General features: G+C 44.2%; 1 protein-coding gene across 1 annotated transcript in view; it reads left to right on the top strand.

Moving 5' to 3' along the window:
* The window catches only part of GABBR2 (gamma-aminobutyric acid type B receptor subunit 2), a 984,392-nt gene that overhangs the window by 468,667 nt on the left and 500,851 nt on the right, over positions 1-14,874 (top strand). Inside the window, 1 exon segment of the mRNA XM_006021507.2 lies at positions 8,653-8,718. Within this exon segment, the coding sequence (XP_006021569.1) occupies positions 8,653-8,718 (66 nt within the window).

Here is a 14,874-nt window from a genome sequence, read left to right as displayed (position 1 = left end):
GTGTTACATGTGGGCACTTGGTAGAATGGGGCCACAAGTGCCATGAGCCACCTGACCCCTGGCCACTCAACTAAGAAGAAAGGCTGGCCATCCACAGCAAGCATCTCCCCAATACTCTGGGTGACCTCGCTTGCCTTTGGAACGTGCCCCACTTTCTCTCCACCTTTCCCCCACTGGTCCAGGGTGGCCTGCATATGCTTGTGAGGGATGGGGGCTTTGGAGCGAGAGGGGGACTTCCCTTTGGGCACGCTCTCACTGGTGCCAAAATGAGGAGGAGCAAGGGCAAAGTGTTGGTGCCTCCTGATGTGCATTAGCATCCCTGAGGTGCTGAAGTGTTTCTTGTCCTTGCCCTGGCTGGTTTTTCATCGGCAGTGCAGGCAGATAGCATACTTGGGATCATCTGCCACCTCAAAATGACCCTACACTACACTACCCCCTTGCTTCTGGGGTGTGGGTACGGATCCTGTCTTATCCCCCTCCTCAGAAGGCAGAGGCACAATGACAGGAGAAGCTGCACCACCTGCCCTCACAAATTTCTCCACAGTGCCTTCCAGAGAAGAAGATCTGGCTGTAAGGGAACTTTGAGGGGTGTGGAGCACAAACTCAGATTCCCCCTCCTTCCCTAGAATTTCCCTGGGTATGGCACTGGCTCATGCTGGGAACTGACATTGGGGTGGAGGAGACTATCATGCTGGTGCTCGTAATGCTGGTAGTGCTGGGGGTTACTGTTATAGCTAGTGTTAGTGGAGGTGGGGCAGGTGCAGATACTGCTCCCACCTCCTTGCTGCCACTAGCAGCAGAAGCCTCATGCCTGCTAGGGAAGAGGGAGCATCTAAGTTTGGGGGAGGAACTTACAGCTCTCCCTCTGCCCCCTCTCGCTCCCCTGCCAGAAGACCTGGCACCTGCCTTTCCAGCATGGTTCATAATGTTTGCTATGCTGGAAAATGTTTCTGTATGTAATATATCTTGTATGTGTTTAATATATGTGTGTGTGTGTGTAATGTATCTTCTCTGTGCAATATATCTTCTTCTATCTATTTAATACACGTGTGTGTGTGTAATATATCGTCTCTGTCTTTACTATATCTTCTTCTATTTGCTTACTATATCTTATATCTGTAATATATTGAAAAAGTGTATATACAATCCTTTCCAAAAAGAGAGACTAGCAAGAGACTGACTAGGAAGCCAGTCACTGCAGCTAGCCACTACCTTTCACATGCTGTTGCTTACAGACACAAAGCTCAGAAAAGGCAGAGAAAGGCTTCACACAGAGGCTTATATGCTGTTTCTCCATCCCTCCCCCAGAGCACTGGGATTGGAAGGGACCTAAGGGATAGATCTCAGACACTGGCCAGCTACAGATATCAATATAAGAGCAGTCCTTCCCCCGTCTCTTCCCCCTCCCTCTTTTGAGTTTCTGTTCCCCCACAAGCTTGCCTCTGAAATATGCTGAAACATCTGAAAAGTTTGGGATGGTTTCGTTTCATTTTGGAGATGTTTTGGAGCCTTCTGTTTCATTTCAGATTTGGTGTTTTAGGTGCTGAAACACCTCTGAAATGAAATGGGTGCCAAAATTTCACACAGCCCTACTATTTAGCTTTCAATCCACTGTAACCCTCAGGTGCTTTTTTGCAGCACTGTAACTTAACCAGTCGTTTCCCAATTTATATTTGTATATTTGGTTGTTCTATACTAAGTGCATGACTTTGCACTTATTCACATTACTTTTCCTTTGATTTTATTTTTTTGACTATTTTTCCAGTCTATTATAGTCAGAAAGATTGAATAACCACAAAAAAGGGTTAAAGGACATTGTGGGGTCTGTTCTGAGTTCATTCTGTTTATTAATGACTTGAATGCAGGGATAAAGAATTTACTTATCAGAGTTTCAGATGACAAAACTGAGAAGAGTTGCAAATACTTTGGAAGATAGAATTTAAAATTCAGAGGGATTTTGATAAATTGGAGAACTGAGTTCTAGAAAATAAAGTGAAATGCAACAAGAGAAATATGAAGTGCTACACCTAGGAAAGAAAACTAAATTCACAAATACAGAATGGTGGGGGTAAGGTTGCTGGACACTAGTACTGACCACAAGGATCCAGGGGTTATGGTGGATCATAAATGCATCATGTGTCAGCAGTTTTATGCTTTCACAAAAAGGTCACTTTGGGCTTCATTGACTGGTATGTAGACCTTAGGTAATAGTAGCACCCTACTCAGCATTGGTTAGAGCTCCGTGCAAATATTGGGTTGACCACTGGGAACTACAGTTTGAAGAAGGATGTAAAGAACTGGTGAAGATCCAAAGGCAAAAGATAAAGCTAATAAAGAGATTAGAAAACAAGCTACATGAGGAAAGGCTGAATGTATGTTTTGTTTGGAAAATAGGAGATTATTGGGAGATGTGGCAGCAGTTTTAAAAAATTGAAAAGTTGTCATTATAGATGAAGAAAAAATGCTCCCTGCCACACCATAGCCCTACTGGACCCTGTCCATACAGGAAAACAGCAGCCCACCACCGCCACTCACTTGTTCACTCTGCCTACCCTGCCCTGCCCTGCTGCTGGGCACCTGTCATTGTCTGAAGTTCTGAGGGGCCCAATCCTTCCTTCTACACAGTGCCCTCCCCCCTATCCCCCCACACACCTTGGGACATTATATAAAGATAGAAAAATATAAAGTTATAGCTGTTCCTCCTTCTTCCTCCCACCCCCTGCCTGTAGCTCACAGTTCTGAGCAGCCAAGCCTGAGCCAAGTTCCAATGTGCTTCCATGTGAGGAGGGGAGCAAAGGTGCCTGGGATGCCAGTGGACTGCAACCTAACTTGAGTTGGGATGGGATCTGATACATAAGTTTAACAGACCAATCCAACCTAAACCGATTAAGTCTAATACTAAATCCATCCAGGTCTATCTTGGACCAGGTTCCACCATTTTTAAACCAGTCTATGTGAGCTGCTTTCATTCTGTTACAGGTTTAGACTGGTTTCCAATCTGTTATGCTGGTTTAACTGTTTATGATTATAAAATGAATTACTGGAATGCTGTGTGGGGTATCTGTCAAGAAGAAAGCACACAATTTCTCAGTTGATCTAATAAAAGGTATCATTTTGGAACCGAGAGTTCTAGATTTTTGCAGCACATTCTAAAAAAAATTCTATATGCAGCAAGAATCATAATAGACTTTCTTTACTTTTTTCTGTTTTTAAAATATCAATGTTAACAGCAATATTTTGGCTGGTTTTTACAAAATTGGGTATTTAATAGTTGGTGTTTGTTTTTACATAATGTTAATTTGATATTTTATATACAAGAAGTCAAGACAGTTCAGAGTTATGGTTCCCAAAGCAACCTGAATAAATTTTAAAAGTAGAAAACATGATTTAAGTTTTTTTCACTGCTGCATATATTGTGTGTGTGTGTGTGTGTGTGTGTGTGTGTGTGTGTGTATTAGGGCTGTCAATTAATCACCACTAACATTCACAATTAACGTGTTAATTGGTTCTGGTGTTAATTTTTTTAACGCTTTAATTGGGCTCTGCTCTACCGCCTTCACTGCTGCCTCTGGGCTCCCCAGCAGGGCAGTGTTGGCAGTGCAGAGGAACCACAGGGCAGCCTGAATGCGCGCACACAAACAGAGACACAGACACACACATTTGAGCAGCCGCAGCATGCATGCAGCTAGGAACATAACCTGGTGGTATGTAGAGCAGCACCCAGCAGGTAAGTCTGTGGAGGGGAAGGAGCAGGGGGAGAGGGAAGGGGTGGGGGGAGCTGATTAAGGCCCCCACAGTGAGGGATGGAGTGGGGCAGGGGCAGGGCCTGGTATGAATGGGGCCCTGGGGCCAGGGTGGGTCATGGGATGGAGCAGTGGGTGGCTTGTCTGCGGCATGGGGAGGGCACAGTTTCCCGCCACTGTGCACACCCCAGGGGAGACATGGGGGGTCATGTGCCCTCCAGATTTGTGCATGGGGTGGAGGCAGGCTGCCTGCTGTGGGCTGGGTCTCTGTGCCCTGCTGCCTTTGCCCCTGGAGCCACGCGCTGGCTTCACCACATGTCCCCTGCCTGCCTGGCTGCAGAAGCCACAACATGGTGTCACGTGCCTCTTGGGGCAAAGGCAGCAGGGTGCAGAGCTTCACCCTGCAGTGGGCAGCCTGCCTCCACACCACACACAAACCCAGGGGAAACATCCAGGGGCACAGGTAGTTTTCTCCTCGATCCTTCCAGTTATGGGTCACGGGCACAGGAGGGAGAGACATATTGAAGAAGTCAACAGAAGACTGCAGCGTTGGTGCCATCGTGAAGGCTTAAGCTTCTTCAATCACAGTCTGTACTTCAGAGAGACAGGCAGCAGTTTGTTAGGAAGGAATGGCCTCCACCTCACTCCGATGGGAAAGAAGCTCTTCTCGGCCAGAATGGCTGACCTGCTTGACAGGGCTTTAAACTAAGGTTGCTGGGGGACAGGTGGACAACCACTCGTGCAAGCCCTTGAAGTGATAACCACAGAATCAGCAGGTCAGGTAACACAATGGAACTCACTCCTACCACAGCCCAAGAATGGGACTCTTCTAAGAGGACAGGAAAGCCCAGGGCTTCCAATAGCAGGCTTAGCTGCCTGTACACAAATGCCAGAAGCATGCAGAACAAACAGGAGGAATTGGCCCTTCTGCGAAGCAAAAATGAATGGAATCTCATAGGAATAACGGAGAGCTGGTGGGACTCCACCTATGACTAGACCACAGGTATTGATGGCTATACCTTGTACAGGAGGGATCATGTTGAAAGGAAGGTGGGGGTGTAGATGTCTATGTGAAGGAGCAGCACACTTCCCTACATGCAGAGATTGGCACCCAAGAAGGGCGACTTGAGACCCTCTGGGTTAGAATATGGGGAGAACATGGTGACAGGGATATAACTGTAGGAGTCTACTGTAGACCTCCTAACCAGGAGGAAGAGCTTGACCATGAATTTGCTAGGGAACTGGCAGAGGTTGCACGCTGTCAGTGCATGGTCATCATGGGTAACTTCAGCCATCCTGGCATCTCATGGGAAGAACATTCAGCCAAATCTGATCAGTCATCAAGCTTCCTCACTTGCATGGACAAGCTCTATTTGACTCAAGGAGTCTGTGGGCCAACAAGAGGTAAGGCACTGCTGGATCTGGTACTGGCCAAAGGGGATGAACTAGTCAGTGATCTGAGGATCAGAGGGAAACTTGGCGACAGTGCTCACAAGTTGATCACTTTCTCTATCCATCACAAAACTAGAAAATCAATCAGCAACACAGAAATCCTTGACTTTAAATAAGCTGACTTTCACAAGCTCAGGAGGTTGGTTGTTGAGGCCCTGAGAGACCATGATCTGACAGGGAGGCAAGTCGATGATGAGTGATCGCTCCTTATGGACGTGATCCTGAAAGCACAAGGGAAGTCCATTCCAGCCCATAGGAAAGGTAGCAAAAGGGCTGGGAGACCCCATTGGCTCAATAGGGAATTCATGGACCTCCTGAATCTGAAAAAAGAAGCTTATAAGGAATGGAAGTTGGGATCTACCACTAAGGAGAATTATGCAGCACTTGCCCGTAGGGAGCGGACCAGAAAACCCAAGGCTGAAACTGAAGTCAAACTGGCTACGGGAATCAAGGAAAATAAAAAGTCCTTCTTCAAATACGTGGGAAGTCAGAAAAACAAGGGCAACATTAGACACTTGCTGAACCAAATGGGCAGGCTGACAACCAACACCCAGGAGAAAGCTAATCTCCTTAACAATTACTTTGCATTGGTTTTCCTCCAGCCCAAAGGGATCACCCTGCCTGATAGGATTCAGGACTACCAGGGTAAGGTCAATCATACACCCATAGGTGATGCATAGGGGAGTCACAGTGGGGCACATGCCCCCCCTGAGATTGGCCACTGCTGAAACAGCTTCTGTGGGCAGTTGCTACCCTCCCCTTGCTGCTGATGCAGCTGCTGGCATCTGCAGGCAGTATCCTCTCACTGCCAATGCTGCCGCTTACAAATGGCGCCCCCCCAGTCTCGGGGGGCACCAGTCATTCATGCATATGCCTATAATCGGCAAAGATCTTGTGAGGGAACAGTTTGAGAGACTGGACATCCACAAGTCAGTTGGCCCAGATGGAATGCACCCAGGAGTGCTGAAAGAGGAAGTTCACATCATAGCATGACCATTGGTGAAGATATTTGAGAACTCATGGTGCTCAGGAGAGGTTCCTGAAGATTGGAAGAGGGCTTATGTGGTGCCTATCTTCAAGAAAGGAAGGAAGGAAGATCTAGGGATATACAAGCCAATCAGTTTGACCTCAATCCCTGAAAGGTCTTAGAAAAAATCATCAAAGAAACCATCAACAACAGGCTAATGGAAGGCAACATTCTGAGAGATAGCCAACATACCTACCCGCACCAAAGCCATGTTCAACATAGTTTTGTTGCGGGTAGATCTTGCTTGACGAACCTCATTTCCTTCTATGAGCAGGTGACACATCACCTGGACAAAGGAGAAGAGGTTGATGTCATATATTTAGATTTCAAAAAAGCCTTTGAGTTGGTCTCCCATGATGTCCTCATGGTAAAATTGGGGAACTACAGACTCAACAAACTTATGGTCCAATGGCTGGGGAACTGGCTTTGTGGCCGGACCTAGAGAGTGATAGTCCATGGAACTGAGTCAACATGGTGCATGGTGACCAGTGGCATTTCCCAGGGCTCAGTACTCAGACCAGTGGTCTTTAATATATTCATAAATGATCTGGATTCAGGTGTCAGAAGTAGACTGGCTAAATTCATAGACAGCACCAAATTATGGGGAAATGCAGTCACGCCGGGGATAGGCTGGCAATTCAGGCTGACCTGGACAGGCTCACAAGGTGGGTGGATCAAAACCTGGTGACATTCAACACAGAGAAATGCAAGGTGCTCCACCTCAGGAGAAACCCCCCCGCCCTCCCCAATCATACTTATAGGCTTGGCAGTGCTACACCCACTAGCACCATGACCAAAAGAGACTTGGTGGTCATGATTGATGACAAGATGAACATGAGCTACCAGTGCGATGCCGCAGCTAGCAAAGCATATAAAACTCTGGGTTGCATCTACCCAGCCCCAACCATACAAAGTACCGTCATAATTTTGCATAATTTTGAGTTTGTCGGCACACCATTTTGAGTTTTTTGTGCAATTAAAATCACGATTAATTGCAACTATTTTTTTTAATCACTCAACTAATCCCAATCCATTTTTTAAATTATTATTCTGTGGCTAACTAAAATATAAGTAAGGGTACTAAAGGTGCACTGATTCAGAACACCAAAGCAAATTGTGAATTGTAAAACATCACAGTGGTGAAAAGAGCCAAACTCCTCTTTAGTTGGGTAAGTAACACTTATATATGTAAAGTTGGGTTGTGAGTTGTGTAGTGTCAAAAGCACCCTCTACTGTGCTGGCTGAAGCTGGCTCACTGGGCAGCCAAGAGAAGAAGCTGTGTGGGGCCTGATGGTTAGATCAGTTTTCTGAGAAGCAGATGTAGGTTAGGTATCTCCCCACCTCCAGGGCAAGTGGGGCCTGGGTCTCTCACTTTCTGAGCAAGTGACCTACTCCCTAGACTTTGGGCAAAATAAAATGGTGGAGCCCCCACTTGCACTGACTTACATGGGGTTATGCATCTTCCTTGAGCTGTGCACCTAATTAGCTCAAAACACCACTTGTACATCTAAAGATGAGCTGGATTTGAGTCTAAGTTCAGTCTCAGATTCAGTTTCTGAAAAAAATTAAAACAAAAATTGTTTTTCTCATAATGGATTTCTCAATGAGATGTTATCTGCTATATCAGAAGAAAGTGCTTAAATTTATCTAAATTGAAAATCTTTGGTAAAGTGAAATAATTACATCTGAAATGTTTTTCACTATTTGAATTCATTGAATAGTCTGATTCGTTTTGTTTAGAGAGTTCTGGCTATGAAAGGAAAACAGCTTCCATTGATTTCAGTTGTGGATTCCCAGGGCATTTTTTCCACTTTTCTTTTTCCATTTGCACACTTTTATAGTCACACAATGCACAGTAGACTGTTTTACTGAGCATTAGTTTAATGTCATGGTTTTTTAAATGATGCTTTAATACACAATAAAATAGTCTACTGTTCATTAAAGCACATGTGTAAATGCACCCCATGACTAGTAATGTGAATCACAACAGTAGAATATAGATAGACAGACAGATGTGTGTATGAATATTTACAAACCGTTTTAATGGAAAAAATCAGATAAAACAGCACAGATCAAAAGAATATTTAATATTTCTTAATGTCATTGAATAGTGATGTTGAGCTACACAAAATAAATATTAGCATTCTCTTTTTTTTTCTGTTTTCCCTCAGTATTGCCAGTGATCCATCATTTGTTTAGAACAAAATTCTTCCTTCTTTATAGCAATTCAGATCTTGGTCTGGTGGAAAATTGCATTGAATCTCACAATTCTGTTCAAGTTTTCTTTGTGATTTCAGTGATTCTACTTGGAGAGTAAAATTACCCTTAGCAGAATCAGGGGCTTTGGGCCTGGAACAAGAGAGATTTCAAGGAAGTTTATTAAAGAACAGTGACTGTATTAATCTTTCATATCCTTTATTTTGTCCACAGGGCAATGATGTTCGGATAATCCTTGGTCAATTTGATGAGCAAATGGCAGCAAAAGTATTCTGCTGTGTAAGTAAATATCTTTAATTCTGTATTAGGGTAAATAATTAATTACATTAAAAAACCCTGTATTTGATAAATAGAATTGTGATGGTATGGTCCAGTTCTTCAGACTCTTGAGGCCTAAGTTCACAAAGCACATTATCATGTTTAAACCACTGATGATGCTTAAATATGCTAAAACCAGAGTCAGCAACCTTTTCAGGCTGTGGGCCAGACTAACTGAATTTGGCTCAGAGGTGGGCCAGCATGCAGAGGGGTGAGCAATATAGCCCAGCCAACGCCACTGCCACTTTTCCCTGCAGCAGCACGGAGGACGTGTCTGCAGCTGACCCTTGTCCCTACAGTGGCAAAGGAAAGCAACTACTGCTGATGCCCCACAGTGCTGCAGAGATGACTGCCAGCTTCAGACACTCTCCCCATGCTGTCATGGGGAAAAGCAGTGGCGACAGCTGGGTCCTAGCATCTGCTTCCTGTGTACCTGCACACCTCTGGCCCAAGCTGGGTCAATCCAGCTGCTGAAGTGCCATGTCTGTTGGCCGGAACAAACAGCTCCACAGACTGAATCTGGCCTATGGGCCATAGGATGCCAATCCCTGTGCTAGAGCTCTAGATGCCAGTGGGACCTAAAACTGGGCTCATAGTAAAGCATGTGCTCAAGTGGTTTCCTTAATTGCGTTTAAATGAGTAGCTCTTACTTATGTCAACAGTACCATGGACTATGTGTATGTAGAGCATGAATGTGTTTTAGTTTTTCAAAGAATGCAGAAATCCACACTGCTAGGAAAACAGACGGTTACCGTGATATGAACTGCGGAAGGTAGTCTAATATTCTCTACTTTTCCAAATGTTGCTAATCATATAATTAAAAGACAGAGTCTAATTGTTTGCTTGTTCAATATATTAGAGTCGTGTGACATATTCCTAACCAAAGCACATATTCGTAAGCTAAATCAAAGAGTTCATAAATTGAGAGAAGCATATAAAATAAAGAGTGACAGAATCATCTCTAAGTAGAATTATTTATACCTGAGGGTACAATTACTACATAGTAAATTGGCTTACTACATAGTAAAGGGCAGTATACACATATGCCTAAATTGTATTTCACTTTATATGCCTATAACTTGAAATACAATTTGGAATCATGTTCTAACTATATTTACATCATCCTAAATATATTGTCTCTTTAGATGTCTCCGGGGCACATGTGCAGTCACACTTTTTGGCTCTTTCCCACAGATTGGGATTCAGCTCTGGGTATATATGCTGAGTTGAGCTACACTCTAGCTAAACAGTTGTGTGGTAATATATGCTCACCGAGAGACATGTGTAAGGCTAGATAAGACCTGCAGTTGTAACCTGGCAAAAAAAAAAGAGTAGCAGATGTTAGATTCTGGACGAGGAGGGTCCTCCTGTTTTAGCCCAATAGATTAGCATAGTGGAAACCTACCTTTTTGACAAGTGTGCCACAAATAAACCTTATAGCCTCCCTGAGTGCCACTCCAATCCCTTTCTGCTGTCCAATCTGCTGCTCAGATTTCTGCTTCCTTCCCTGTGCTGCCTGCTTGATCCAATGCTCTGCTTTCTCTGCCGCCCTTTTGCATGTTCCCTCTTCAGTTTGACACTTGCCACACCCAGTGGGTGCCTGTGCCACAAATTTGCCATCCTTGGACTCGTAGTTAGGGCACTGGCCCAGAGAGTGCAAGACTCGGGTCCCAAGGAGGTTGAAAGCTGCATCTCCCGCTTGTCAGTATAGTGCTGTAGCTACCAGGCCACAGGCTAAGTGTTGCTTGAACATTTCTTTGACTCTCCTCTTGCAGCTGGATCATTCTACAGACAGGCGAGGGAGATACATAGTTCTAGAAGAATGAGAACAAGCCTGCACATGTGTAGATCACTCCCAATGAGGCAGAAACTTTCCTAGTGCTATTTATTATTTTAGTCAGAAAATAGGAACTGCAAGGTGCTGTGGGCCAGCTGGAGAGACATGGGCAATGCCTAGTGATTAGTTTACTTTTCTGGGAATTGGGTGATTTAGGTTCCAAGCCCTTCTGGGTGAAGAAGGCCTGGAGCCTGGAACTCCTATACCCCGGGCACGTGCTTTCACCACCCAGCTGTTTTGCTTCCAGCACATATGCATGCAGGTTAGTTCTATGTAGTCACAGGATGAAATGGAATCCCAAACTCTATGCAAAGTCACAGCTGCAGTTATGGGCCTATGTACATGTCTTTTAGACACATCAAGTGAAATAGTTTTTAACTTGATATTTTTCTGTGAAACAATTTGACCTTACTCCAAGGTCAAAATGGATTGGACAGATGACATGCAGCTTTACAAAGGTATAAGTCACCTCACTCTGGGTTGAAGTTACCCCTTGGAAAGTGAGCAGTAGCTACATACCAGTGTAAGTTACATCATGTGTTTACTCCCTTTGTCAATTTGTCGATTGCATCCCAGCGTAGCCATTTTCTTAGTATTAAATAAGCTTCCTTGCACCTACTGTCCAGACTACAACAGGCAGTGAGCTTGGAAGAGATGGTCATGTACCCAGTTTTCCTTCAGAGTACCATTGCATAAAATCCAAGGTAAATTACTTGTTAGTTATCGGCTCATGTGTCCTAACCCTCCATCTCCTTTTGATGGCCTCTTCTAATGTATTTACAGCATTCTAAATATATCATCTCTTAGATGTTTCCTGGCTTCAGAAAAACATCCATACTGATATATGGTATGGTACGATAGATACCCATACTGATATATGGTACAGATCACCTTTAAATAATTTTCAGTTATATATGATTTTCATATCAGTGCAAAATTTCATCAAGGTCTATGACCACATGTGAAGAGCTGTTCATGCACAACCTCCTGCACTGGTGGTGAGTAGGGGGAGCATGTGTTAAATGGGTTGTTGATAGGGCCACCTCTGAGAAGGTACACCTCCCTGGGTGGGTTGGAGCTTAAATGCCATCTCCACTCCTAGCCAGAGAAAGTTCTTTGAGGAAATCAGATATCTTTTATTAGACCAACTCAAATATTTGGAAAAATTCTTCTTAGCAAGCTTTTGGGTTTAAATACCATTCATAAGGCTGAGGAAGCATCTGCAGTTGGTGTGTGCACCACAGGCTGATATGCATGTAATAAAGCCAGTCAGTGAAGATGTAAATTGAGGAGTCAGTGGGTGAGAGACAGGCTGTGGGGGGATGAATGTAACAGGTAAATAATGGAGAGGTTCCTGGGGAGTCAGATGTCAGTCAGGTTATAATGTGTCATAAATCCAATGTCTGTATTTAGTCCATGATTTTTTGTATCCAGGAGGTTGATGAAGTGAAGTTCATAGGCTCATCTGTGAAAAGTGTTTTGTAAATTCCCTTTGAGGATTAGAACTGAGAGATTGGAAAGAGAGCAGTTTTCTTGTGAGAAATGTACCCCCACCAGTAATTGGGTATTCTTGTCTTTAATAGATTTCTGATGTGCATTCATTTTGGTGCACTGTTGTTGTTTGGTCACTCTGGGACACTGCTCCGCTCCCCAACATGGCCTTGGGGGGCCTGTTCCGCAGTGTCCTGGAGCCGGCAGAGCCTCACTCGGAGCAGGCAGCAGCTCCTCCCCGAGGTGAGGCAAGGCAGGGATAGAGGCTGGGGTGGGGGGCTGGCACGGGCTCTGCTGGCTCCAGAGAAGTGCTCCACTCCCTGGCACTGATGCGGGGGAGCGGAGCACTTCCCTGGAGCCTCTGGAGCCCGCGCCAGGCTCCCGCGCCAGCCTCTTCTGGTGCGCAGCCTTGAAAAGGCTGCGCGTGGCCACACTTCTAGTTGTACATGGCCGTGCACACGCACACCTTAGAGGGAACTTTGGTTGGATGGGGGGGTGATGATTGTTGAATTCCTGATGGAACTCAATCAGGGATTGCAGGTTTTCAGTCCAAGTGATGAAGATGTCACTGATATTCTCCAATGATGAAGATGTCATTGATATGTCTTAAGTATACCAAGGGTTTGATGGTGCAGCCCTTAAGGAATTCTTCTTCTAGGTGGCTCATAAAAAGGTTGGCATACTGTGGGGCCATTTTGGGCCATATTTAAACTCTAATGCTTGCTAAGAAGAATGTTTCCAACTATTTTAGTTGGTCTAATAAAAAATATTAGATTTACCCAAAGAACCTTGTCTGCCTCTGTCCTTAGACTGACATGGCTACAACCTACACCCATATCTCCACTCCTCTCAACCCTACAGTCTTTGGGAAAGAAACTGAAGAGAGGAGCTAAACCATGACTGAGAACAGTGCTACAAGTATGAATACTAGGCTTATTGCAGGGCTGGGGTCCTTGCAGGTCAGGCTCCTGAAGGCAGCAAGCTATTGCTTGTTCCAAGATATCCCACTTCTCTGAACCACACAAATCACAACAAAAGAGGGAAATTCTCACTTTTTCTCTGGATGCTGGATCAAAGTCATTTGTATGCAAAAGCAGTTTGAATCTACTGTGGTTGAATCAGAAGTGTATTTAGTGCATAATAGGCCTAATAGAAGACTTTCCTATAAGCCACAGATGACTAGAGAAGAATGAATTTGATGTTTTTGGTTGGGGTGATGATGTAGCTGTTATGGTTCAGGAAAAATTTGAGGCAAGGGTTTTATGTGGGTGGTATCTTTTACTGGACCAACTACTTTATACTGAACAGCTTGTTGATAGCCCTCCCACCAATACATTAGTCCAAAAAAGTTATACACAAAAATCTTTTCCCTTGTGATTTTTTTTCGATTCCTTGATTTTAAAAAACATGCATATTTTTTCTGCTATGGAACATGGCCAACACAGAGCACAACAGAAAATGTTTCATAGATAATATTGCCATCTGTATAATCAGAGATAAGAGGAGAGAAAGAGGAAAACCACTTCCAATTACTTTAGGAAGCAAAGAGACTTTTTTCTTACAAAATACATGCTATATTACTTGCCTGTCTTGCAAAGGTCTCACTGCTGAAATCATGACAGCTGCTTAGTGAGAATAAAAAAAATACCCAGGGACACAAAGCAATCTAATTTTGAACTTTTGACCTTTCCTGTGATGCATAAGTTTGTTTGTTCTAAACAAGCACTATTAGACTGCCTTGGGAAGAAAAAAGAACATTTTTTTTGCATTTTAGAAAACAAGTTAAAAGTCAAAGTTTTCTATTTTTGCTTTGTCAGCAATTCTTTTATGCCAAGTTCATAGAGGATCACCTCTGTTTAATTTAAATTTCTTTAGAATAGTTCAATATCAATACATTATTTCAGCCATTAGCATCAGCCTATGCCAGGGCTGGAGTCCTTGCAAGTCAGGCTTCTGAGGCCACCAAGCTATTACTTGTTCGAAGATATCTAACTTCTCTGAGCATCTTTTGAAGAGATGCAAATAAAGATCAAGATCTTCTTCCATCTACTTGCAATGGCAACGGTATCATGTGTGTGTGTCAAACAATGGTTTTGTTTGAATATTTCTGGTTTAAATGTGTTCATGTTATAATGACGTATAATAATGCCTCAGTTTCCCTCACTAGCTTTTATACAGGGAAAGGAGGAGTTAATTGTGCTTGGAACCCGAACTATGGGGATCTGTGCTCTGTTAGGGGTAATGGGCCATCAAGCACCAAAGAGCTAATCGGCTTATGTTGACACATCAAGTGTATGAGAGAAGGTCCTGAACAGGGGGATACCCAGATACAAGGGGTAGGGACAGAAGTTACATATAAACTGGTTTAAGTGATTAGAAACTGATTTAAATGTGTAACAGAACAGAAGTTCAGTGCACATAAACAAGTTTCGAAATGGCCGAAACTGGTATAAGATAAACCTGGTTGAATGTAGCATCAAACTTAACTGGTTTGAGTCAAACTGATTTATGGAACTTCTGTCCTAGACTTCTTCCTGGTTTAAGTTATGCTTTTCAGCCCTGCGCTGGGCTGGGCTGTCTGCTCCAGAGAGCAGGGATGGCCCTGCCCCTCTCCTCCCTATCCAGAGCTCTGTCTGGCTGAGAAGGAGGTGGAGACTGCAGGTAGGAGACAGTAGCATCTGCCTAGCTTCCCCCAGCCCCCATCGCTCACTGCTCATGCAGGGTTACCCCACTCCCACCCCTTTCCCATGGCAAGGACCCCAGCAGCATGGATCCCAGCCAGCATCTGG

Source organism: Alligator sinensis, unplaced genomic scaffold (genome assembly GCF_000455745.1).
Source record: "Alligator sinensis unplaced genomic scaffold, ASM45574v1 scaffold386_1, whole genome shotgun sequence".
Classification (NCBI taxonomy): Eukaryota; Metazoa; Chordata; order Crocodylia; family Alligatoridae; genus Alligator; species Alligator sinensis.
Note: the sequence above shows the minus strand (reverse complement) of the source record. Positions and strands in the feature narration are given on the sequence as shown.